The sequence below is a fragment of the Podarcis liolepis genome (genome assembly GCF_965112155.1).
Source record: "Podarcis liolepis genome assembly, chromosome: 1".
In the NCBI taxonomy this organism is placed as follows: Eukaryota; Metazoa; Chordata; class Lepidosauria; order Squamata; family Lacertidae; genus Podarcis; species Podarcis liolepis.
The window spans coordinates 29,673,665-29,700,788 of record NC_139554.1 but is presented as its reverse complement, the minus strand read 5'-3'; the positions used below and the strand labels follow the sequence as shown (position 1 = coordinate 29,700,788).

At 41.8% G+C, this 27,124-nt stretch overlaps 2 protein-coding genes across 2 annotated transcripts; one reads left to right on the top strand and one right to left on the bottom strand.

Annotated features, from left to right (window-relative positions):
• The first annotated feature begins 28 nt into the window (after positions 1 to 28).
• Positions 29 to 4,082, top strand: SLIRP (SRA stem-loop interacting RNA binding protein). Its single transcript, XM_083503844.1, has 4 exons — positions 29 to 151; positions 595 to 653; positions 1,894 to 2,001; positions 3,950 to 4,082. The coding sequence occupies exons 1-4, from the start codon at positions 79 to 81 to the stop codon at positions 4,013 to 4,015; spliced, it is 306 nt and encodes a 101-aa protein (XP_083359970.1). The 5' UTR covers positions 29 to 78; the 3' UTR covers positions 4,016 to 4,082.
• Positions 4,012 to 21,519, bottom strand: SNW1 (SNW domain containing 1). The gene is made up of 14 exons (XM_083502403.1): positions 21,373 to 21,519; positions 17,844 to 17,997; positions 17,198 to 17,359; positions 13,696 to 13,791; positions 13,508 to 13,614; positions 12,791 to 12,895; positions 12,630 to 12,699; positions 10,580 to 10,645; positions 8,980 to 9,096; positions 8,541 to 8,682; positions 7,951 to 8,047; positions 6,530 to 6,647; positions 4,778 to 4,944; positions 4,012 to 4,699 (listed from the first exon to the last, which is right to left on the bottom strand). The coding sequence occupies exons 1-14, from the start codon at positions 21,384 to 21,386 to the stop codon at positions 4,504 to 4,506; spliced, it is 1,611 nt and encodes a 536-aa protein (XP_083358529.1). The 5' UTR covers positions 21,387 to 21,519; the 3' UTR covers positions 4,012 to 4,503.
• Positions 21,520 to 27,124: the final 5,605 nt, after the last annotated feature.

Sequence of the window (27,124 nt, the reverse complement as noted above, 5' to 3'; positions counted from 1 at the left end):
CTCAGCGGAAAGGGCAAGAGCACGCCTCCCCATTGGCTGGCCGGCGAGAGCCCGCCTTACTTCCTCCTGGCTTTCAAGATGGCGGCGGCAGGTCCTTCCCGGCGGCTCTTCGAGGTCTTCGTCGCCCGCGTGCCTTGGACGGCGGGGCCAAGTGAGTGGGGTGCGGGGTTAGGGGAGGGAAGGGGTTTCAGAGAATCCCAGGGGGTGCTGTAAGTCGGCCCCTTTGGCGTCTTAAAAGAAGGCTAGCCGGGGTTATAGCGTGGGCGCCTCCCGCTCCCGAGGTTTTAAGCCCTTTTCTGCATCCCTGCATCAGATGCTTGGGAGAACCCGGAGGGAGGCCCGAGACGTGAGTCAAACCCAACCTTTTTTCTTGTGCCGAGGGCTTTGTACCCCGGCTAAAGGGCTACAGAGGAAGGGATTTCGGCTGACGCCATGCAAGCAGCACTTACAGAAACCCCCTCTCCTCTGCAACGGTGCAGCGCTCTGAATTCCTTTGCATCGGTCCATCTTCCTTGTTTGCAGCCCTAATTTAAAAATCACGTCGTCGTCATGCCCCAAGACAACCTGGTTTGATAAATGACTCTCTTTTTGCAGGTGAAGTAAAACAATATTTTGCTCAGTTTGGCTCTGTGAGAAAATGCCTGCTGCCATTTGTGAGTATCATTGCCGTTAACTGAACCTAAACTCAACAAAATAGTTCTTCTCCACCGCGTTTTAGTTTTATACAATTGCAATTTACCTATAACAGTAAAATTCAGGTCTGGCACAAAGCCACATAACAAATGTTAATATACAGTTGGTATCATCACCTGCATTTGGATTTTAAAATGCATCTGAAAATTATAAAAGAAAAATTCAAACTATTGAGACAATGCAGTATTCCCTGCTGGCACCTTTAGAACTGTATTTGAACACACTTAGCAGAGGCCACCAATAGTTCTTTTTCTTCCCATGCATTTTACAAACTTTATTTTCAGATGGACTTTCAGCTAGTTTCTGCCCTCTGTGATATCTGCATCTAAGGGCTGCTTGTGCTCAGACACTGATATCTCAGGGATATCCACTTAATATGAAGGGCATACAGTTCCCACTTTACGATAGATTATTTCCTATCTTGTGCTGTTCACTGCTTGTGTATTTAAATCAGGGACACACACACACACACACACACACACACACACACACACACAGAGAGCTTTTGCTGTGCTAACACAACGACAAGACATCAAAAAATGAGCACTTTGAGTTTCATTGGAATGCATTACTTTTGTACTGAAATCTTAATGATTTCATTAATGAAATCTTAATGATTAACTGCTTTCCTTTTAATTTTATATTAATTTACAGTGCAATCACATATGTCTACTCACAAGTCCTCTTTTAATGGGGATTTACTCCCAGCTTATAGGATTTCAACTGTAACTCCACCCGTTCCCAGGGACCTATCCAAAATTAGTTTTCCCCAGGAAATTCTCAACCTCCCAGTATAAGGTAACTATGGGGGAACCAACCAAGGTACTCCTTTGTCGCCTTTGTGCATGATGCCTGGTGTTGATGGAAGTTTGAGTTAAACAACATGTGGAGGGCACCACGTTGGCTACTCCTGAGGCAACTAGTTAGCTTTCAGCAAATTCATTCTTGTCATCCCACATAAACCAGTGAAATAAGTGGCTAGGAAACTTCCTAGTCTGCTGGGAAGAGAATATAATTTGCCAGTTGTTTAACATTTATGATTGGTAATTGCTTTCTGCATGACGCTGTTCACCAGGTTTCTGTTGAAGGTGAAAAGGGCACATGTAGTCCATACTGAAGTAGCATTTAAGCAGTAGTTGATTAAGTACATAGGATCCATCAAATCTAAATCAATTCAACATACTTGTTTTGGATGATTAGGATAAAGAAACGGGATTCCACAAAGGTTTTGGCTGGGTTGGATTTTCTACAGAAGAAGGTCTTAAAAATACTTTGCAGAAAGACACTCATATTCTAGAAGGAGCTAAGGTAAGAGGCTGTGCATACTGAATTTCTTATCCTAGAAGAGAATTGCTATTTTATATTTAAAGCTGAACACTGAGAATGGCCTGGTTAGCTTGTTTGTTGCACATTTCAGACCTTTCACAAGTTCAGACCTAATAAGTGACTTGAGACTTGCATAAATACAACAGATTTATAAGCAGGGGAGTGCATAGTTTTCAGTCCAAGGGGCATAATCCCTCATGGACAACCTTCTAGGCCTACACCCCAGTGGTGGATGGGGTCCAGAAAGTGGACAGAGCAATGGATGTGACTTACAGTAGGCTACCTAAGAGCCATGCAAAAGCAGAGGCTTTATCCATCCACCTGTCCATATAGAAAAGCAAGAGGCGGCACCCCAGTTAAAGAACGTGTTCCAGATTGGTAAAAGAGAAAGATGTGGACTGGGGAGTCTTGAGAGCCAGCATTTGGTGGCATGTCTTTGTTTTACCCACTCCTGATCTACAGGGTGTAATATATCATCATGGTCTGAGCAAGGAGAGGGTAAGTTTGCGCTCTCCTAACATGGTCTCATTGCTTGATTGCGTGGAGGAGGAAGAGAATTGTTTCCTATTGTGTTATAGTAATCCCCACCCCCCCTTACAGGCAGCACTGAGTAGGTGGCAATGCTAGTGTTAAGCCTCAACCCACCACTTTCCCAAGCCAAGCAGACCACAGAGAACAGGGCAAGGAGAAAACAACTGACACAGCTGATTTGTACATACAGTGGTACCTCTGGTTACGTACTTAATTTGTTCCAGAGGTCCGTTCTTAACCTGAAACAGTTCTTAACCTGAAGCACCACTTTAGCTAATGGGGTCTCCTGCTGCTGCGCCACCGCCACAACACAATTTCTGTTCTCATCCTGAAGCAAAGTTCTTAACCCGAAGTACTATTTCTGGGTTAGCAGAGTCTGTAACCTGAAGCGTATGTAACCCGAGGTACCACTGTACTCTGTTGTGGTACTTGAGAGGCACCTTAGTTAGCATTGTCATCCACAAACATTTATTCACAACGGATAGCTACATTTTATCTCTACTGCTTCCAGTTGCAGCAGAGGTGGTGGGCTGGAGTTGAAATACTCAGGGGCATGTTCTTAAGTGTGCTTCTTGGGTCTTTGCAGCTCAGCTGCGACGCAAGCCAGGCTGTTAAACTTTCAGCAGGGATCAGTTGTACTAGGGAACTTCCATAAAGAGCTCCCAAGTGCAACCAGTTCCAGTGGGTTTTGCATTTGGTGCCAATTAAAAGGAGCCCAATGCAAAGCCTGCTTGCCAAGGAACATTCCAGAGACCTTGTACCACTTATTCTTTTCTCAGCTAACCCTTCTCATAGGATTGTTACAAGGATGAAGGAGAGGAAAATTATGCACCCCACTTTCAGGTCCTTACAGGAAAGAAGAGAAATAAATAAAACGGCTCTCATGTTCTATCCTTCATAGTTCAATTCATACCTGAAATAAGTTCAGTCTAACAGTCTTTTCACAGACATTTACTTCACAAATGAAAATGAGTCTTGAAAATTTCGTGGAGTGTGAGGTTATGGAAATCTATAATGTTTAAAGTTCTAAATGTGAAATGGCGTATATTGAATAACAGAAAGTTGGTTGATCATTAGTCAGTGCATTTACAGTTGAAAGTTGGCATAATGTTGAAAGCCGTTTATGAAGCTGTATCTGAAACACACATTGTAGTATTCCTAGGTAATTTTAATTAATAAGCTGATCTGGTATTTCTTTCAGCCAAAAACGTATTTCATTAGGGGTTCATAACAGGCCTTGATTCGTAGAAACTTACACAAATGTTTTATGAAAAGTGGTTTCAACTTATGTGGAACATCACCTCAAAAATGAATATATCAAGTATATCAACATTGATATGGATATGAAGATTGTTTCTTCTACTGCCTTACTAGCAATTGTGTTTGTTCAATCTTTCAGCTTGATGTGAAACGTCAGAAAAGCAAAGGCCACTTTTCAAACAGAAGAACTGCTGACATCAGTTAAAGGAAGGAGACTTTATTTCACTGCTGTATAAAGAAACTAAAATAAACTTGGATATGTATTCATCTCAGTTAAATGAATCCAGCTGTTTCTCATAAGCTTAAGATGAATGAACTATACAATCACAGCAGAGCAAATGAACCACAATACACTTTCTTCCCCCTCTCACATATGTTACAGCAGAAGCAGGGCAAACTATGTACAAGGGGGAGTATTATCAGATGGAATAAGCAGCTTTAACTAAGAACTCCATATACACCAGGCAGCTTATTCTGACCTTAAGAGAACAGAGCTCCACCTGTGTAAAAACAAAGGGGCAGCACAAAGCTAGAGCCCCAAACACAAAACCTATAATTCAGTGGTCCAGTTTTTCGTTTGTTCCTTGGGCAAAAGTGTCCCTTTAGCTGGGTGCCTATATCCACTATACAGGAACTGTCAGGTGGTTTAGACAATCCCCTGCAGTCTTGTTTAAAATGCTTGAAACCAATTCCTTACTCTTTCCTTCTCTTCTTGCCTTCATGCTCATGTTCTTTAGGACGGCTACTATCAGGCCTTTTTGAGCCCCCATGCTGTTTGGCTTCCTCCAAGAATTTGTCTAGACCGAAAGGATCCTCCTCAAACTGAACTGGTCCTTCTCGACCTCTTTGCCTGCGGTCTGAGCCAGAAAATTCCTTATCAGGAACAAACCTGCGAGACCAAAAGAAAGTAGTAAATCGAGTGTTCTAGTAGTAAAAATACAATTGGAAATACTTGAAATTTCCATACCTGTTAGTAGTTTTTATTCGTGCCTCCAAATCATCACCATACACGTCCTTATCCACATTTTTACTAGGTCTGTAGATGTTCTGGGCCATGTCTTTACCACTTCTCCATGGCTGGTCATAGACATTGTAAATTTCATCTTCTCCTCCAGCAAAGCCACTGTCCATACCCTAGCAGAACACCAAAACCATCTATATTAGTTGGATACTAACAAGCACAATGTCCAAAAACAGGTTCCCTTAGAAGTCATCAATACTACTCTGAAAACCTACCTAACTGCATTAGGTAGATTGCTATTCAGAGTCAGAATACAGCATTCTCTGGGAGAACAGAAATTACTCATAAAACCAACAAGTCCCAACTTTGTTGCATACTAGCGTAAGAGAAAAGGATAGAAGTATTCAGATGAAAGGAGAAGCTTGGTTCTCAATGGCTTGGGATACCAGGTTCAGGTTTACCCTCCAACCACAGTGGTGTCAGAGGGCACACTTCTCCGCTAAAGAGAAATGCTGCATGCTTTGAAACACTATTCTAGTGAATGCTATTTACCCATAATGAAGGCAATATTGCAGGATAGTGCAATGCATTTTACTTTTAACCTACCCATAGTTTTCTAACCACTGCTCATTGAGGGGCTTTGGTAATATATTAAGTTATATTTAGAGGTGGCTTATTTTGTATTAAATTATACTGGAGTGGGCACCCATTTTTCCAGTTGAGGGCCACATTACCTCCTTTCGGGGTAATTTGGTAGGAGGCACATGATGAAGGGTCAGAGACAAAAGTGGGGGGGGGGGCTCTTCATCTCTTTCTGCCACCACCTCCTCCTCCTCCTCAGCCTAGCAGGTTGTGGGGATGGGCAGATTATTGTATGCCAGAGGTTTGAACTGATCACTTGCAGATCGCTTTTAAAATCAGTACTGCATAAAATTTTCCTGAGGGCCAAAGGTTACCTACCCCTAATTTACATGTTGAATTCTTAACAACTGAAAGGCAAGGGTTGGTGTTAGAATCTAGTGCTGTAGAGGAAATGAAGCTGTTTAATTGTATCGTCCGGAGGAAGTGAAGTTTGCTTTCCTTCACTCAGCTCAATGTGTTCTAGGATAGGGCTATCCCATTCTGGGATGTGGCGCTTGCTTTAATAGGCCCTTTCCTGTGGCCTCCCTAGGTCTGGAACGCAACAGTACAGAGTGCTTGGTAGCTGCCCCTTCATTACAAAAATAATCTTGAGGAAATGTGTCTTCAGAGTTCAATTCCTTTCCTACCCACTCCCCACCAACCTAATATTTTCCACAACCAATGTATAACTTGCAACACACACTAGGTACAGGTTCCTAGTTGTTGTCATCTGAGTACTTTAAATTAGAATTGCTGAAAATTATGAACATGGGCTCAAATAACTGTTTTCAGATCGCTACACAGTGAGCTATTTGGAAAATGAGCAAATAAAATATGGCTTGTTCAATCTATTGGCTGACATGTCATGGCTTAGGGCAGGCATCCCCAACCTTCAGCCCTCCAGATGTTTTAGACTACAATTCCCATCATCCCTCACCGCTGGTCCTGTTAGCTAGGGATCATGGGAGTTGTAGGCCAAAGCATCTGGAGGGCCACAGGTTGGGGGTGCCTGGCTTAGGGTATTTTTATTTTATGTCACATCTATCTTTTTAATGCTGTACATCTGGCTATATACATGGCAATTGTCTCCTTCAAACGTAGTGATAACTTTCCAGAGCAATGGATGGCATTACTTACCTTACTCTGGTTGAAGAGCCTTTGGTCATACTGGATCTCACTGGATGTCCGAGGGTTAGGAACACCCAAGGCTATGACTTCACTAATATCTCTGTTCTCATTTCTTTGCAACTTCGACCTGAGTTAACAACATTGTATACTGGTTATGTTGCAAAAATATCAACAATTAAAACTTCCATGTGAGGAATTTTATTCAGAATAAAGATGTTGGAAGTCAGACTGAGAGTTTTGCAGTTGGGGGGCGTAGACATACTTTGAGGAAGCAGTGCTGATTTGCTTGAACACAGGAATAATTTAGTCATGAATGACATTTGAACTACCCAGTGGTTCCTTTGCACTTTTCCATCTTCATAAAGCTGACCACACCATGGCAAACTGTTTTGGAAACTCTCAACTTCAAAAAATAGCCTGCCATACAAGCCTGGGCAACAGCAAGGGGAGTGCTCTTTCAGAACAAACAAACCTAAAGGCCTCTTAAGTCGTTAGGAACAAGTTTTACACATCTTTGGATTCTAGCATTCAACTTCAAGGAAGTTATCTTGCTTGTAATACAGAATACAGAAAGGGCCAAACAGAAACAGACTGTAAAATTAAACTGTCCCCTTTGTCTCCAAAGCAGGTATAATTCTGTTGCGCAAAAGAACTGGGCTGCATAGAAGTTGTGGAATATATTGTATAAAGGTTCTTATTAATTTGCTACTTAACACAATTAATTGTGTGTTAGTTATTCTAGCAGCTAGTTCACAATAAATATCTTAGTAATAAACAAAACCATAACCGCTCCCCACATTTTAAAAGGCCATAGATTGTCTAACTCCATGATTGTGTTCTCCATGCTAATCCTCAAAGTTAACTTGTTCCCATAAAAATAAAAAATAAAAAAAATTGTTCAGTAGCACCTTAGAGACCAACTAAGTTTGTTCTTGGTCTCTAAGGTGCTACTAATTTTTTAAAAATATTTTAAAATATATTTCAACTGCGTCAGACCAACACAGCTACCTACCTGAAACTTGTTCCCATCAGATGCAGATCCCATCATAATACATCCTTAGTCCCTCCTTTGGGGCTGATAGAGAGAAACTACGGAACTAGTGCTATACAGAGCCTCAACTAATGCTATGCAGAAGAACACACAAGCACTTAATACACAGAAGCACAAAAATTGACACACACTACTTTTAACATAATAGTGTGCCATAGCACACCAGAAATCACTGCACTACAGGTATGTACATTTCCAAATCTTGTAAATTGCTTTGAGGTTTTCTCCAATGAAGTGGTATATAAATTTTATATAAACAGTAACTTAATACAAAACAACAACCAAATGAATACTATTTTTTTAGGTTAGAATCAAACGTTTTACATTTACCTTGACCAAGTAGTAAACTGCCCAGTTATTATTAGCTGAACAACTTTACCTTTTGTCAGGGGCTGCTCTGGAAAGATTCCGGTCGTGCTGTCTCTCTTTTCGTCTGTCATGTCTGATTTCATCACGTTCTCTAGCTTCTCCATCCTCTGCACAGATACATTTGAAATTCAAAATTACATGCAGCCATCTCTTATGTGAGTTAACAGCAACATAGTGGAAGCTGAACTTGCAGCTATGAAGAACACAGTGGATGGTGGACTAAGTACTCAGAAGCTGAAGGGTCTCCTAACATTTCTACACTTGTTCACGAAATGAACAAGTGGCCCAACAACTTTAGTGCTTTCCCCAGTTTTCATCTAAAGGTTACATGCCATTAACGAGAAGCCACCTAAACTACAATTCTATGCACACCTACTTGGACGCCACTCAACAAAGGAGAACTTACTTCCACATAAACATGCATAGAAATGAGCTGCATTCTTTTTGCATGAGGAACGCTATGAATGTAGAGGCCTCCAGAATGAAGCCATCCTTCTGTAACTGCATATAGTGCAGTCTCCCTGATAAGGTCAGTACACTTGTCATGTGCAGAACCCTCTTTGGAATATTTTATGAAAACGGCAGGAGGATGGGATGTACCTTTCTCCACATGGGTTTTGATCCCTGCCCTTCGCTCCCTGGCCTTCTGGGCCATTTCCCGGAGTTTCTCCTCATGCTTCTCTTTTTCCTTCTGGGCCATCTTCCGCTCCACCTGGGCTCGCATCTCCACAGCCTCACGAGCCTGCACAAGATACAGAGCACAGCCAGATGGTAAGGAGAGAACAAGAAGACCTAGTTTTTATGCTTTTGAGTGGTAATATAAAATAGGATGTACAGTCCAGAACTGAAAGCAGCCGGCTGCATTGGGCCGATCAAGAAACTAGACGAGGGCTAGAAGAACAGTGTAGAAGCCATGCCACACTACTGACACAAAGCCGTTTCCAAGCAACCGGCTAAAAGTTGCAATGCTGCTCAAATTTATTCTGTGGAAAGAAATTACTCAGAAAGATGCACTGCGGAGAAGCAACTATAGCCTGACCTTCCTGTCAGCAATGTAGAGAGCCTCAGCCAACTTGGCAAAGTTTTCATTAATGTGGACAGTCTGCAGTCCTCTGCCATCCGCAGCCAGACGCTTGTCTAATGGAATGGTGTAACCCTGGAGGAAAAACAGACAAGACAGTTGATCACAAAGGAAAAGACATGGCATGCCAAGAAGCTGCCCCAAATCCTTACTTGTAATTCAATATTAATTAATTAATTAATTTCTATACCGCCCTATACCCGAAGGTCTCAGGGCAGTTCATTTGCTCTAGGTGCAAGTAGTTGCATTGTTTGGTTCCTACTTTTGTAATCCTCCATACACCAAGCCCCTGTTTATGGCATTAGTTGAAGTAATACAATTCTCTCAGTTTCAAGATTTAAAATGGTCTTTAAAACTTCCTTGATTCTATCTATGCAACACGTTTTCCCTTTTCACTATTTGTTGTATACTGAAGAATCCCAACAAATGCAGGAGTAATTAGTACCACCACCACCAAGTATCTGACTGAAGCTGAAATCCTGAGCACGTTTATTTAACAATGGGAATAACATTCCAAATAAAAGTAGCACCAAAGTAGCACCAAACATGTTTAAGTTGCTGGGAAAATTAATCATGTTTCTACAAACTAAAGTTTTATTAAAAGAATCAAAGGAACCCCTGCACCTATGACATATTCAGTGGCCTCAATGTGATATTCTCTTAGTAAGACCTGCCACAGTAGTTCTAATAACAAGGATTATCCTAAACATCACAGGAATTCATCACTACTCCCTCTTCCTGCAAGCACTGAACTGTCAATGTCATTGTTCTCTGAATAGGACAACAAAGGGCCTTTGCAAAAGAGAAAAATAGCTCAGTGTATAGAAGAGACACAAAGGCAGCTGAGGCAATTGAAGAATAACCAATTTATTGTGGCACAAGCTTTCTCTAGCAACATCATAGACCTTAGTTGGTAGACAGAGACGGTGGTACATATACACACTTACTGCAACAGAAGCTAGTTACCATAAATGTGAACCAGTAAATAATTTTATATAATTCCTCCCATTTGTATCCTGCTCCAACTCCATTGTGTATATATGATTACCCCAATCTACAGCAACAGTCCTGTGAAGTATGATAGCCTGAGTGTACACAACCGGCCCAAATTAATCATATAGGGTTAATGACTAAGTGGGGATTTGAATCTAATTCTTTCTGATTCAAGTCCAACACTTCCAATGGCTCGGATAAATAGATGCTACTGCAAGAATATATCCTTTTTGGTAAAGGCTTGAGAGCATCAGGGCAAATTGGTTTCATACCCTGCAAACAGCAGTATGAGGGAATTTTAAATACTTTCCTTTGCCTAACCACAGCTGATCACTGCAAAACGGCAATTTACTATCTAGCAAATTCTTTGCCCTTGTCATCTTGGCAGTTTTAAGATAAAAGGCAGAGAAGAGTCAAGCCCTATCACTGCAACCTCCTTTCTGAACACAGCTGGTTTACTCAGCTCTGGATGCTTTAAAGTATCATTCAGACTGCAGATCACTTTTTGAGGAGTTTCCCCAGCAGGATGCAACATTACAGTTTGACGTTATGACAAGTTAATTACCTTAGCATTTTTCCAGTTTGAAATGCAAGGAGGAATTTTCCATTCTTGTTGCTCCTTCACGGTCATCTGAACAGAGAAGAGGTAAAGAGAGTTTAGATTTTTTCCCCTTTTTACCAATGAGAGGCGGGGATTCATTCCCATTCTGAAACACAGTAGCTGAGTAGCCATGAACCGTCAAATAGGAAGTGTCAACAAAACACAGTGAAATGTGTCGTCCCCCCCCCCCCAGCAATTGTCATGTTCATTCAAGCTGCATCTCCTGGAAAGCTAAAACTAAAAGAGAAGTTATCAGCAATTCTGGCAACAGTAGCTGAATGTTTAAACCTCAGATACCAAACTTTTTGGGAAGACCTAGGTCAGTGTATCCAGTCCAACTCCCCAAAATGGGAACTTCCATCCGTATCCAATGAGTTTAATTCACATAATCCTCATTGGTAGCACTGAAAGTTTCTTCAACAAATAGTAGCCCAAAGAACATTCATGGCTTTTACAAACATCGCCACATTGCTCAAGTAGCTATCAGGAATGAATGAACAAGGTTTACCATGCCAAGGTGCCTACAGAATAGATGGCTCCAGACCTCTCAAGCAAGCAAGTCTAGCCACAAGCTATAGGGAAAAGAAAAACAAAAAATCTGGAACATCACTAGACAATGTAACCAGGGGGAACATAGCTCAGTTGGTAGAACATGACTCTTTAATCTCAGGGTTGTGGATTCGCACCCCACATTGGGCGAAACATGCCTGCACTGCAGGGGGTTAGACTAGATGACCCTTGTGGTCCCTTCCAACTCTACAATTCCATGATTCTAGCTCAGGTCAAAGATCCATCTAGCCCAACAACCTGTTTCTCAGACTGAGTAGCTTTATTGAATGACCCTGGTTCTAGTACAGTGGTACCTCGCAAGACGAAAAACGCGCAAGACGAAAGAGTTTTCCGTTTTTTGAGTCGTTCCGCAAGACGAATTGCCCTATGGGCTTGCTTCGCAAGACGAAACGTCTTGCGAGTTCTTGTGAGTTTGTTTCCTTTTTCTTAAAGCCGCTAAGCCGCTAATAGCCGTGCTTCGCAAGACAAAAAAACCGCAAGACGAAGAGACTCGCAGAACAGATTAATTTCGTCTTGCGAGGCACCACTGTATTATGAGACAAGGAGACAAAACAACTTTCTATTCTCTTTCCCCATGCTGTGCATAATTTTATGGCCCTGAAACTTATTTCCCCTTGCTTACGTTTTTTATAAACTATGAATCCCAAGACACTGTACTCTTCCTTCTAGGGGAGCTGCTGCAGCCTCTGATCCTTTTAGTTGTCCCTTTGTGCAACTATTTTCAGGATTTCAATATCATTTTTCAGGTATGACAAACATAACTACACACAATATTCCAAGTGTGGTCGCAGGCATTAGCAGCAATTATATTTTTGATTGAGATGCCCTAAGGTTTCTTAAAATGGAATTTATCTTTTTCACAGCTGCTGCAGAGCAAGTAGCTGTTTCACTGAGCTCTCCACCACAAGCCTGATCTTTCTTTTCTGGTTAGTCACTGCTCTCAGATCTCCTTGGCGTAATATGTGAAATTAGGATCTTTCCCCTCAATTTCCATTGGACCACTTTTGCTATTCTTTTGTACATTCACCTAGTTTGTAGAGATTCTTTTGGAGCTCTTCACAATCTTGGGTTTCACCAAACTGAATAATTTGGTGTCAATCTCAACTTGGCCACCACACTGCTTGCTCCCAACTCCAGTCCATTTATCAACAAGTTAAACAGCAGTGGTACCAATACAGATACTTAGAAGAACTTACATCCATCCATTTTAAAACTTTCAGAACTGACACCCCAAAATTACATTTTATTGTAATCCATGTCCATCCCACTCTCCATCATGTCTCATGATGGGATAGCTTGTTAACTTCCCTGAGGCTGGAGAAAAACAGTTCCTGCCCAATGGCCCCAAACGGATTGTCTGCTGATACGTACACTTGAATCCTCCATACTTTATGCATCAGATGTTAAAAAATGTTACATAAGAGTTGTCACAGTTGTCCATTACCTTTCTGCTGGGAGAGTGCATTACAGGAGCTGGAGGTGATGGTGGCCCACGAGGAATTTTCTTGTTAATCCTAATGAGTTGAAAAACATAGTAACCTTAGTATGTTAGTCTCTGTCCCTGGACCCTCTATGGCACAATAGTTGTACATTTCTGATTCTTACTTGAATCTTGGTGGCTCCATGGGGTCTTTTTGCATCTCCACCATTCTAATAACTCTCTGTTTTGCACCAGAGTTGAAGGCCACACCTTGCTGTGATGGTGTGTATCTGAAAAAACAAGGAAGAAATTCAGTTATCAGTACAGAGCCTCTAATGAGCCTCTTATTTACTTTGCCAGAATTTTAGTTTTGCTCACAGACATTGGATTGCCAAGCATACACACTTGAGTAGAAGTGCAGAAGTTGATGATGTGTCACTGTTCTTTCAAACTGAGCACACATTGAACTATAGAGCTCTGTTTCAATCATACAGCAGAGCCCGATGTTCTAATTCCTATCCAATTTTACTGGTAGGATAGTAAAAATCTTTCCAACTGGATACCCTATATTTCAGACCTATATATCTGAAGGTAGCTTCACAGCCCTCATTGTGCTGTTCACCATTTATGGACCATAAAAGCCATCATATATTTATTGCAAGAAAGTTCATTATCAGAAACAAACCAAGAAGAGAACACATAGCCACACAGTTTCCTATGCATAGCTAAGTACATCACGTTCTCTGTAACAGGACTAATATCACATTTCATTAAACAGCAATAATTTCTTAACACTCATGTTTGTGGCCTGAGATAATGGTTATGTTTCACACTCACAAAAAAGGCCTTACATTAAACTTTGCATGCAAAGAAATTTCAACAATCCAAAAATTGTCAAGTACCGAATGTATTGAGCTGGAGCTAGTTTATCAGCTGCTCGGACTGGCATGGCTGCTGCAATTTTCTGGGAGACAGACTTTTCCAGTGCTGCTCGAGTCTTTTCTGTAAGCTGCAATCAGAAATGTTACATTAAACACTTGGACGAGATGCAAGTGGCTTCAATAGTTACGTGCATCACTGACCACAATACCTCTCTGACAGCTTCTTCATCAGGTCTTTGCAGATCAGGGTCATCCACATTCATAACTTCCTTTGGAACCAGGTCTGTGTATTTGCTGTAAATGACCTGAAACATTGAAAACAGCATTATGAAAAGGGAATACTGTAAATGAACAAAAAAATCCTGCATACTTGCGGAGCTTCGTTTCCCTCCTCATTTATGGAGCTTTTTTTAATTTAAAAAAACAATAAACTAGATTAGCTTTCCAAAATAGAATTGTCCATATAAGGGCCAAACACTAAGAATAAATTTAGAATTGCAAATCGTAAGCCTTTTTATCATGACCATAGAATCAAAGTTGAGTTGATCAAAAACCTGGAATTCTTTCATACCCTATTTGGAGCTACTGGGATATTTTGCTTATGTCCTTTCCACCAAATAGTACTCAAGGTGGCTAACATTAAAATACAAAACATAAAAACAGAAGGTAAAAGATAAATAAAATAATAATTGCAAGGAAATAGCTTATCCTCTGGTGCAATGGCTGTCTGAAACTTTAAAAGTTGCACAAATTGCAAGCATTATGGAGTTTGGTTAAGAAAAAGCAGACAACACAGAGTGCTTTGCAAAGCTGTCATATTTATTAATTTTTGAGACCAGAACAAGTGAAACACATGTGTGTCAATAAGCTTGAATTATTGAGGGCTTACTTGTGAGAAGTTCATTTTATAGGCAACTCCCTGTTTGTGAGGGGGTTGCATGAAATTGCATATAATTTGAACACCTATTGAAAAAGCCTGCAAACACCCTGTTCCGCCCCACCCCGCCCACTTTTGAGAGATTTTCAGGTCACATCCGGGTTTGGCACGATGCACGTGTGTGAGGTTGCACACATACCAGACACGCCTAAAATGGTTGCTGCGTACACTGCATTTGCTATTAACATCACTGCATTTTTGTGGCAGCTTTCTTCTTTAAAGAATAAGGTAACATTTTAAGAGCTTCTCGGCAATGTTCTTCAGGTTCAAGAACTAGTGCCCCTTTGCCATCTAGAAATGGGATAAGGCAATTATGTTGCAGCAGGATGCATGTATAAAGGTGTCTACCAAACTAAACCTATATACCATTTACTATAGACTATGCCAGGAACCAAGAGAAATGGTAACACGTGTTATTTTTTGTGGTGCTACCAGGTAATTTCTCTCAAGCTACTGTGACATGCTTTTGTGATTGCTTAATCTTTTGCCTGTGGGGGAGGCAGTAATACCACAGAGTTTTCTCAAAGCATGTGTATAATTACACAACTGTGAAAGCTAAATAATGTATTATAAACTCTAATATCCAAAACACAACATATACAAGAAACGATGATGGTAAAAAATAAAGAAATAGAGAACTAAGTCCTAGCAAACCAGGAATTAAGTTGTTCTATATATCCATAAACTGAGCCTAATTGCTCAACATTACTCAAGGAGGCAAGTATTCACCCCAAAAGAGATTGCTCTAAGCAGCACCTCTCCATCTTTTATGGCATTTGCCTAACTATAAAAACAAACCTGTAGCTCAGCTAATAATTTAGCACAGGAACGATTTTCCAATTCTCATCCAAGTATTCCAGAATTAACAACCCTTTAAATGAGTATCAATGGAAACACATCTCACAAAGCCAAATGAAGGACATTTGAAGAGCAATATTTCTTCATGGTAATTAACTATAAAACCCCCAAGAATCTCAAAGCATGAAGAACCAAGCTCACTTTAAGAGCTCAAAATATCCCAGAGAATGAAAGAAGATGATGTTCTATCCACATTAAAACGAGTAAGCTCTGAATATGATAAAGCCACGATTCATTATCCACTGTTTATGAGAAAATGATAGTAAACCGAGTACAATGTGGTAGTCTTACTGGTAATAACAGGCTTGCAATTACCCACTTGCCCATTCATGCATGGAGAACAAATGTTTCCTCAAAGCAGTAAGGTGAGTCTTGCCTACTGGGAGGACAGATCCACATGACTCTTTGGTTCTTTCCCAACACAAGGCTACATGATGGAGGTTGTTGAAAATGCTCTTCGCCCTCTCTTTTCCACATGTTTAGCATTTATATGCATGGAGGCTGAGCATTGGGTACACTGTCTCTTCCCTTAATCCTGGAGAAATAGCCCACACTACTGAAGGAAAAACAGCAGAATATGTCTGTGTGGGGACGATCACACTCTGAGGAACCATTAGGAATACTAGGTAGAAACACGTTTCCACTTCAAATGCCACAAACATCATTTTACTTCAAAATAATTAACACAGATTCATCATAGTCTCACACTCACTCCTAAAGCTCACAGTAATTAAGACAGGCTCGATTCCCTATTTGGTTAATAAGAATGCACTGAGAAGAGGCTTTGCCATTCACCTTGGCTGGGTAAAGAATGAGCCAGGTAAGTATCCACGCAGAGTATGCATGGTGTGTTCTAGCCTCAAAAGGCAGTTTGCTCTTTAAAGGAGAAGCCGAGCTGCGTAACCAAAGAGGCAGTGCTGGTGTGGTCACTTTCATATTTAGCTGTATGTGCAGTTTTGTCTCCCTTTCACTTTAAAGGCTACTGGATCTTTAAGGCAGAACAGTTGGTGTGTTCATAGACTGATATATGACAATATAACTATCTCCACCTTTGCTGTCCTTCAGTTCCTGCAACCAAGGAAAGTAGTGCTCAAGCATCTATCCCTTTGTTTGGCTTCCCATTCTTGGGTGAAGCTAAGTAGATTCCCCAATCTCTACTTTCCTTGGTCCCAGAAACATGACATGTAGACTGGGTAGGCAACCATAGTAGTGGAGTGGGCACCAACACCCTCAGCAACTAACTGTGAGAATAGCCAAATCACCTACTCCTTAGTCACTTAAGGACAGGCATCCCCAAACTCGGCCCTCCAGCTGTTTTGGGACTACAACTCCTATCATCCATAGCTAACAGGACCAGTGGTCAGGGATGATGGGAACTGTAGTCCCAAAACAGCTGGAGGGCCAAGTTTGAGGATGCCAGCTTAAGGACAATACTCTAGGTCCTGGATTTATATATGTAGCAGAATGAGGTGGAAATATTCTAAGATGGTAGAATTGGCTGTAGTACTTCAAACTGAGGATGGAAGGTTGTGTTTATGAATGTTGCCCTGCAGCCTGAAGTGGTACAGTCCACTCTATTACATAATTTTGCTGCATATGGAGACTAGGCCTCAGTGATGTTGACTATGTGACCACATAAAGACTCACAGCCTTACAATAGGCAGATGCTATGAAATGTGTTCCTGTATTATTTCTTAAGAGTGTAGCAATTCAGAAAAGTGTCTTCACATGTTATACTTTCAAGATATAAATCTCATGTTCTGCCACTATACTGTTGGACTTGTGAGAAACTCATCTAGAATTCATAACAAAACTTTTCCAGGTTGCATTAGAATTAGTAAGCCAAGTAAAATAAAACAATATCCATAAACAATAAAACTATATATCTATATACAAGCATCTGGAAAGTCTATTACCTTGTCTTTTGACTGTCCCTGCCGAGCTATAGCATCGTATTTTATTTTTCCTTCTGCATCCACTTGAACAGCTAATGCATTGGACATTTTCTTTTTTCGGCCCATATCCAGAGGATATTGGGCAACATGAATTTCTGGAAAAGCACCTCCATCTCCAAAATCCTATACAGTAAAATAAATTGGAAATGATTACAAAATGGGCAAAAGAAACAAGAAGGTATTGTTAGTACTAGACTAGTCATTCAAAAAGTAAAAGCAAAGACTAGGATTTTCATTTCATTTCACTTTTAATTTGTATACTGCCTTTTTATATTACTATACACAAGGCAGTTTACAAGCTGAAGAAACAACAAAATATACAACAAAGTTCAGGAACAGTAAACCTTTGGCTCTGCAGATGTTGTCACACTCCAAATCCCATCAGCCTCAGGCAGCATGAGCAATGGTCAGGAGTGACGTAATTCAACATCTGGCAGGCCCCAAGTTTCTCACCACTGAACTAGATGTTAGGATGGGTATCTATGAAAGCAGCAGAGTTACAGAAATAGACATATTATAGGCCCTTACATTCAAAAGCTAAGATATCACTTCTCTAAAGTAACTAAAATAATTATTCATGTCAACAACTGTGCACACCACTCTTTACCTCCAACATTCGTGGTATCCATCCTTTCCGATAACCGTAAGGGGGTGGCTCCCTTCGTGATGACACCAATGCAGTCTGTCTCACCCTTTGAGATCTTGCCCTCTCTTCTAATTCCAGCTGGTCTTGAGATAGCTGAGTTGGTGCTGGCAAAAAACTAAGCAAACAGAAAGAAGGAACTTAATATTTGGACTATATCTGTACAACAACACATGAAATATTGTTCTTATTCCATTAAACTGCTTTACAAAGAAACTGCAGTTCTGCGCTTTTGATTTATTTCCTCTAATTTGCCTCTAAAGAGCTCTTTTCCTTCCTAAACTTCAGGTTCCTGCTGCTACAGTTCTGATACAAAATCCAAGGTGGTTTAGGTAGAGTCCATACTGAGTTCTTGTGACAAAGTCATTCTTCCTTTCCACTGGTTTGCAATGCTGATGTTACAATAAACATTTGGTTTAAAGCATGAGCATATCTGAGTATTACTCCAACTAGACAGAAAAGACAGTGGGCTGTATCCAACATTGCAGCTCCACTGGCATAACAGATTTCCATGTGTGCAAAATAACTTTATTTCCCTTGCCTGTCCCCTCCAGCCTCTAAAGGTAAAAGTAAAGGTAAAGGGACCCCTGACCGTTACTTCCAGTCACGAACGACTCTGGAGTTGTGGCGCTCATCTCGCTTTATTGGCCAAGGGAGCCGGCGTACAGCTTCCGGGTCATGTGGCCAGCATGACTAAGCCGCTTCTGGAGAACCAGAGCAGCACACAGAAACGCCATTTACCTTCCCGCCGGAGCGGTACCTATTTATCTACAGTGGAACCTCAGGTTGTGAGTGTGATCTGTGCGGGAGGCACGTTCGCAACCCACAGTGCCACGTCTGTGCACGCACGTGACGCGATTCAGTGCTTCTGCGCATAGCACGATTTAGCACTTCTGCGCATATGCGAGTGCCAAAACCTGGAAGTAACCCGTTCTGGTAGTTCCGGGTTTCAGAGCATCCATAACCTGAAAATGCATAACCTGAAGTGTCTGTAACCCAAAGTACCACTGTACTTGCACTCTGACGTGCTTTCAAACTGCTAGGTTAGCCCATGCCCTCAAAATCAGCTCTTGAGGATTAGGGGAGAGTTCAAAGCAGATGGGTGGGGTGCTGGGGAGGAAGAGGAAACTTAACAAGTCCCATTGTGCCAGAATTACATGTATGGAGTATTGGATACAACCCACTATCACAAATAAAATACCACGTTAGAAACTCATATATATAAGCTAACCCCCAAATGGCACCTTAAACCTAGGTTATGGTTGCCAAAACAGAATGTCTAGGTGCAATTTCCCCCTCAATGAAATTTATTATTATTATTAATTTAATTTCTATAGCGATTTATATTTTAAAGAAAAAAATCTCCAAGTGGTTAGCAACACTTTAAAACATCAAATAATACAATCCAGAATAAAACAAATTCAAGCTCCAAGGAAAATATTTCAGATCTTTCTCTAAGAAACACTTTGCCTTCCCCATATTTATTTACCTACTTAATCTGTGACTCTTGGGCGGCAAGGTTCTAGCCCAGGGGTCTGCAACCTGTGGCTCCGGAGCCGCATGTGGCTCTTTTACACCTTTGCTGTGGCTCCGGGCCCGGGGAGGAGGCGCATTGTGCGCCCTGACACTCCCCACTGTGGCGGGCGCTGTACTGGCTGTGACGTTGCATGGGGGCGGTGCATGCATTAGTCACGCACCGTCCCGACGTCACCTTCCCGGTTTTGCGGCTCCCAGTTTTTTCCCCCTTCGGAAACGGGTCCAAGTGGCTCTTTTTGTCTTAAAGGTTGCAGACCCCTGTTCTAGCCTTTCAATATCAAACCACTTAACACCACATTCACACTTATGGTCCTTCAGTTTGCTGTTGCAGCATGATGAGGCAAAGCCTTCCCCAAAGCCTTCATTGGATGTCCATGAGTTCTAGTATTTCATAGAATCTTAGAATTGTAGAGTTGGAAGGGTTCCTAAGGGTCATCTAGTCCAACCCCCTGCAATGCAGGAATAGGCAGCCATCCCATATGGGGATCAAACTTGCAACCTTGGCATTATCAGCAGCATGCTAAGTCTAAGCAACTGAGCTGGTATGCATAAAGAGGAAAACAAATAAATTTGGGAATGTTTAACTCAGGATTAATCAAATAACATCCAAGATAACTCCATATATGATCTTCTGATGTCAGAAAAAATCCTGAAGCCTGCACATGGTTTGACAAAGCTGAATACAGTGGTACCTCGGGTTAAGAACTTAATTTGTTCTCGAGATCCGTTCTTAACCTGAAACTTTTCTTAACCTGAAGCACCAGTTTAGCTAATGGGGCCTCCCACTGCTGCCGCGTGATTTCTGTTCTCATTCTGAAGCAAAGTTCTTAACCCGAGGTACTATTTCTGGGTTAGCAGAGTCTGTAACCTGAAGTGTATGTAATCTGAAGCGTCTGTAACCCGAGGTACCACTGTATGTTAAGTATTTTCACCGTGCATACATGTGATTAACATGTAACAATGGCACATGAAAATGTAAACAGGGCTTTCACACTGTCTTGCTTATTTCATACATGCACTGCATCAATTGACTACTCCTGATAAGCTGCAACTGAAGGTGTAAACAGAACATACTGAGAAACATTTTGTTTGAGGCAACACAAACTGCAATGGTCCATTTAGCTCAGTATTGCATATGTTAACTGGCAGAAGAGTTTAGGTGTAAGTATTTCCCAGCCCTACCTGGAGCAGCCAATGACTCAATCTAGAACCGTCTCCATGTGAAGCAAGTGTTCTACTACGGAGCTACAGCCCACTTCATACCACAGTCCCCAGAACCTTCTTCACACATTGCACTGAACACAGGTACAAACCGTCTCTACAAATGAGCACGTGCGTTCCGTAGTGCTCAACTGTCGTAGCGTGTGAATAACGCTACAAGTGCACAGCTCAAATTCTGTGTATAGATTGTACACTAATTGAACGTAACGTGTGAAAATCCCGCTTGGACATAAAACATGCGAAGAAGCCCTTTCCCAACACAACAAGACATCCCGTATGAAAACCGAGCGGGGTACAAAAACAGCTTCCAGGCTAAGGTTACATCCTTGCCCAGGTGCGGCCGACAGCGAGAGCACGTCTGAATCAGTGTACCCGTATCCGGCAACCCAGATCATCGCCCCGCCCCCATCGCGGTCTATTCGCACCAGCAGTGGATGGGAACCCACCACCACCACCGGCGAAACCGAAATTCCGTTGCCGTTACTAGACATGCCGGAGGGAGAGAGGCCTCCCCACCCCCACGAAAACAGCGAGGCCTTCGGATCAACCTCTCAGGAAAATGCCCGGATCGGTCCAGGCCTCACTGGCGAAACTGCGCCGCCATCGCAACCTCCTCACAACCGACTACCATAAACAAAAACCTGGGACTCCGGTTCAAAAGAAAACGAGCTCCGGAAAAGAGAGAGGAATCTGCTCCCACCGCCTCGCAGGGTGCCGCTTCAGGCCCTCAACCAACCTGGTCAGCGCCATCTTGCCGTTCTTCCTCTTCTCTGGGCCTCGCCAGCGGTTCTTGACAGCGTCGATAAAGCAAGACTCGCTTGGGAGCCAAAGGCATTCTGGGAATTGTAGTGCCCGCTCTTTCTTCGTTTGCCGACGCGAGGTCGCGCGGCTGCTTTCGGCGCATGCGCGTCAGTGGCCTCTCCTGCTTCTGAGATGGATGCGTGGGAATCCCGCCGCCCCGCGGTATTCCCTACCACTCCCTCCACTACGGGGAGAAAAGGAGAAACTTGAAAACGAGACAGGTCAAGGAAAATGCTGTTTCGGCTTTGGACTACATGGAACTCAAGGGGACATACAGGAACTAATTCTGCAGTCTCTTGATAGAAAATCCACATTCCCTTCAAGTTGGGTGCAAACTCCATTCGAGGAGAGCGGGGTTGCATCCTCTGAACAGAATAAAAAAATTCCTTCCAGTAGCACCTTAGAGACCAACTAAGTTAATTAATTGTATGAGCTTTCGTGTGCATGCACACTTCTTCAGATACACAGTGTGCATGCACACGAAAGCTTATACCAATAACTACGGTAATTTAGTTGGTCTCTAAGGTGCTACTGGAAGGAATTTTTTTATTTTGTTTCGACTACGGCAGACCAACACGGCTACCTACCTGTAACTATCCTCTTAACAGTCTGTGCAGTAAAGGAGCCCCGATGATAGCACACACACAATATAGGGCTGTGGTAGATAAGCAGTGCAATCCTATGACCCCTCCAGACATCCTTTTTATTGTGCCTTCCATATAGAATTTTAATACTGTGTCATATCCATTCAGGGCTTGTCCTGTAACTTTCTCCAAAAATCCTGTAGCTTCTATACCACCAGTGTTTGGGGGTGGGTTGGTTTGTCGCACACTAGTACAACAGTTCCCCTTATACAGACAGCAATAATACGAATGGGGAGTCATCACAGAATGATTAATAAAATGGACCGATGTGTGGATGGTCTAATATAACTCCACCACTAATGCACTACAGTAGACATAGGCAAACTTGGCCCTCCAGATGTTTTGGGACTACAACTCCCATCATCCCTAGCTAACAGGACCAGTGGTCAAGGATGATGGGAACTGTAGTCCCAAAACAGCTGGAGGGCCGAGTTTGCCTATGGCTGCACTACAGTATTATTGCATCAATGACACGTTGCAGAATACACCACAAGAAAATAACAGCAGGCTGGAGGGGCTCTATTCCAAAGTAAATTTAGTTATGTAACCTGAATCTTGATTTTTGGAATTGTTTTTATACGTTGAAATGAACCGTTGAATAATTCAGTTAACCCCACCCTGCCATCCCATAAAAGACAGAAAAGCAAAAGGAGTTTTAAAATTTATATATCAGTAAACGGCGCAACTTTCATATACATTAATATTCTCCTAGTACTACTTAGGCTGTAATTACAATTGGTTTCTTTTATGCCATGTTTGCCTGGTGTGTATTTTTCACACTAATCTTGTTTAGCACTTTCCTGGTTAGCTGGCAGTTGTACAAAGTGCACTACACCTCAAAAAAGACTTGATGTAGGATTTTGCTGCACCTGCTGTACTGCACTCAGCCAAAACCTGTGTGTATTTACACGGAAGCCTCACTGAGGCTGCCTGCATTCCTGCAAAGTTTGTATTATAAAGTGTAGTTTGCACTTTGACATTTTTATTGCCAATTTTATTTATTCCTTGTAAGCCACCTTGCATGGTAAAAAATGAAAAAGGCATATGAGTAAGTAATATGTGCATTTGCGTGGAAGCCTTATTGAATCTAGTGGCATTAACTTCTCAGTAAATATGTTTATGACAGAGCTAAATGTTTCATAGTAAAGATGCAATTGTAGGTAGTGGGCTGACTCAGCAATTTAAGAATTGAATTATGCCTTTTAAGCCTTGCTTTCCACTACTTATTATATTCAATATAGAATATCACTTTCCTATTTGCAGAAAATGCTGTGATCCTAATGGCAAGTGTGATATCAATTTTGATGTTCATGCTGTCATTGATTTGCCTCCTGTGAATATTTAATGGCATCACATGTCTGGAAAAATAGAAATATCAGGAAGAACTTTCTGACCGTAAGAGCTGTTCGACAGTGGAACGGTCTCCCTCGGGAGGTTGTGGACCCTTCTTCCTTGGAGGTTTTTAAGTAGAGGTTGGATGGCCACTTGTCATGGATGCTTTAGCTGAGATTCGTGCATTGCAGGGGGTTGGACTAGATGACCCTTGGGGTCCCTTCCAGCTCTACAATTCTGCAATTCTATGATTATATACAATGCAAAAAGTTACTTCCAACCAACAAATCATTTTATTTGTATGTCACCTTTCGAAAGTCAAAACTGTGCTCAAAGCAGCTTACAAATATATTAAAAATTACATAACTACAAACACAACAAAAGTAGTCATAAACAGCAGGCAAAACACCTGGTAGTAAAAGTTTCCCTGGACTGCACTCCTTGAGGCTGCCAGTGGGATTGCATGGTTGAATACTTCCCCTTGGGAAGTAAAGGTGATTTTTGCATAAAAAATGAGCAAAAAGAGAAGACACGAGGAGTGGGTTTTTTTTGTATGCAGGCGTGTAGTCCTTTACTTGCATCATGAAGTGGTAGATAAAATAAACATTTTTTGGACACTACTATAAAAATACAGGATGGGCGCATAGACACCACCTTATACCGCAAACCAACTGACCGACAAACATATCTACATGCCTCTAGCTACCATCCCAAACATACCAAACAGTCCATTGTATATAGCCAGGCACTACGTTACAGCCGCATCTGTTCCAATTCTACAGACAGAGACTCTCACCTAAGGGATCTACAGCAAACCTTCTCAGAACTAAAATACCCAGCAGATGAAGTTAGACAACAGATCAACAGAGCCAGACTGATACCCAGAGAGAACTTGCTGCAAGACAGACCCAAAAAAGAAAATAACAGAACACCTCTAGTCATCACATACAGCTCCCAAGTTAAAACAGTACAACGCATCATCAGAGATCTACAACCTCTCCTGGACAATGACAGTTCTCTTTCTCAAGCTCTGGGAGGAAGACCTTTCATTGCCTACAGACAGCCACCCAATCTTAAACAACTCCTAACCCACAATAATACTACAACCAGACTTAACACAGACACTGGCACCAGAGCCTGCAATAAACCCAGATGCCAACTTTGCTGCCACATACACCCGGACAACACCATTACTGGCCCCAACAACATCACACATACCATCTTGGGACTATTTAATTGCTCATCGTCTAACATTGTGTATGCCATCAAATGCCAACAGTGTCCTTCAGCTCTCTATATTGGACAAACAGGCCAAACCTTACGCCAAAGAATAAACGGACATAAATCTGACATCAAGAATCACAGAACAGAGAAACCAGTAGGAGAACACTTCAATCTCCCAGGGCATTCTATACAAGATCTCAAAGTAGCTGTTTTACTACAAAGGAATTTCAGAAATAGACTGGAAAGAGAAGCTGCTGAATTACAACTCATTACCAAACTTAAAACCATGAAAAGACCTGGGCTTAACAAAGACATTGGATTCTTATCTCACTATACATAACTAAACCACTTCTCACCTTCCCACCCCTTGCCTTTTCCTGTAAGACCTATTACAGTCGTTAAGAGTCGTCAACAGGCTCTCCCAGCTATCTGCCTATCTCCCATTCCCACCATCCTTCTGAGTAACACCCCTCCCCACCTTCTCACTATATAGAAGGATCTGGCAACTTCTATTTCAGTGTATCTGAAGAAGTGTGCATGCACACGAAAGCTCATACCAAGAACTAACTTAGTTGGTCTTTAAGGTGCTACTGGAAGGAATTTTTTATTTTGGTAGATAATCGTTTATCATTTTCTTTCTCAGGACAATCTTTCTCCACTTTCTTCTGTTGATTGAATCAATTGGTCTTTAGTGCTTTGTGGGTAATGCGTGAGCAAGCTGTGAGCTTATGCAGGATATTTGAAATTGGTTATTTGTTTATCAAGAAGATAAAAGCATTCTTCCTTGGCAGTTTTGGATAATCTCTGAATATTTTTGTACTTTAAAAAAAACCCTGAGCTATTTCTTCAGGCACCGTCACACAAAGAGGAAATCCAATCACTCTAAGTAGGTGCACATTCTAATAATAGAATAGTTTGGCTTTGATTATAGAATTACCTCGTGTTCTGGGGCACATGGTATTATACAATTGGGGTATTCTTCCTTTGTCGCAGCCTCAGATTTTGATTATTTAGTTAAGAGCCACAAGAAGCAGATTATTTTGAATCAAGAGAACAAATGCAGATAGAAGGCAGATATAGACACATATTTCCCTTTCGGACAAGACTTGTGATCCAGTGATTAAAAGAAAAAGTAGGTTGGAAGTCAAGGCAAATCATGTTCAACATCTGTTTCGACAGATAGCAGAGCACTGGAATTAAAAGTGATTACATCAGTGAAACAAATCCTAAGCAACAGAGTAAGCCATTAAAACCATCAAATGCTCAGTGTAACATCGCAACATTGTGTATGGGTGGGAAGAACAATGAAAAATGAAAAGTAAATGGGACTTCTAGAGAACTTCATTCAGAATTAGTTTTGACAGACTCAGTATGGTTAAATGTGCAAAAGTAAGACAGACCCTTGCCCAGGTTGCATGAGTTATATATTCCAACATTCCAACATTAGTGCTCCTGTTATGATTATCCCAGCTTAGTGGGAAATGATAAGTTTTCAGGCTGCTGTAGCAACACAATATGGTAAAACGTCACATTTACACAACTGCTATGTATACAAAAGTCCTAATGTTGAACAACTGGCCAATTAATGTACTTATAGTTGTAGCAACAACCTAGAGGTCCCAGGCCCTAAGGAAGTCAGATTAGCCTCAACCAGAGCCAAGGCCTTTTCAACACTGGCTCCTGCCTGGTGGAATGCTCTGTCTCATGAGACCAGGGCCCTGCAGGATTTCTTTCCGCAGGGCCTGTAAGACAGAGTTGGCTTGGAATCAACTTGATCCCCTCCCCCTCTTTCCTTTTTCCTTTCTCCTTCTGTGATGGAACTCCTGTTTGGGGACTTCCCTGGCTTTTTTCTGGCCCATGTAGGACCAGTCTGGATGGTTGGCCTTGGTGAAGACTTGACGTTTTCATCCCCCAAAAAGTTTTTGATTTGAGTTTCTATTGAAATGAGGCTGCATTTTAATGTTGCATTTTAATCTTGTTTTTAAGTTGTATTTTAATCAGTTGTTTTTATACCTGGTGTTAGCCGCCCTCAGCCCAGTCTTGGCTGGGGAGTGTGGGGTATAAATAAAATTATTATTATTATTATTATTAGATATTGTGGGAGTAACTTAAGGATTTACATTAAATCGGAATGCCACAGGGGTCAGCAGCCTGCAAGGCACATGAACATTGGTGGCTACTATTTACTGGACATTCCTCCCTATCTGCTTGGCTGGAGGCTGAAAGGAACTGTTGGACAGGTCTCCTGCATGGCCTCTCCTGATTTGGATGTTTCAGAGAAACAGAGCTGGGCATCATCCCGTCTCCACTGAACCACTGATGGCATTGCCTCTGTGGCTGGTAACAAGGGGTGCTGAAGGGATCCTGGTGGCTACATTCTCCCCCCAAATTTCAAAATCTCTGTAAGCCTCCAGTGCTCTCTTCTCCCTAGGAAACTGGCCATGTAGAAAGTCTGCCCCCGAAACTTCCAACCAAGTCAGGGAAGTG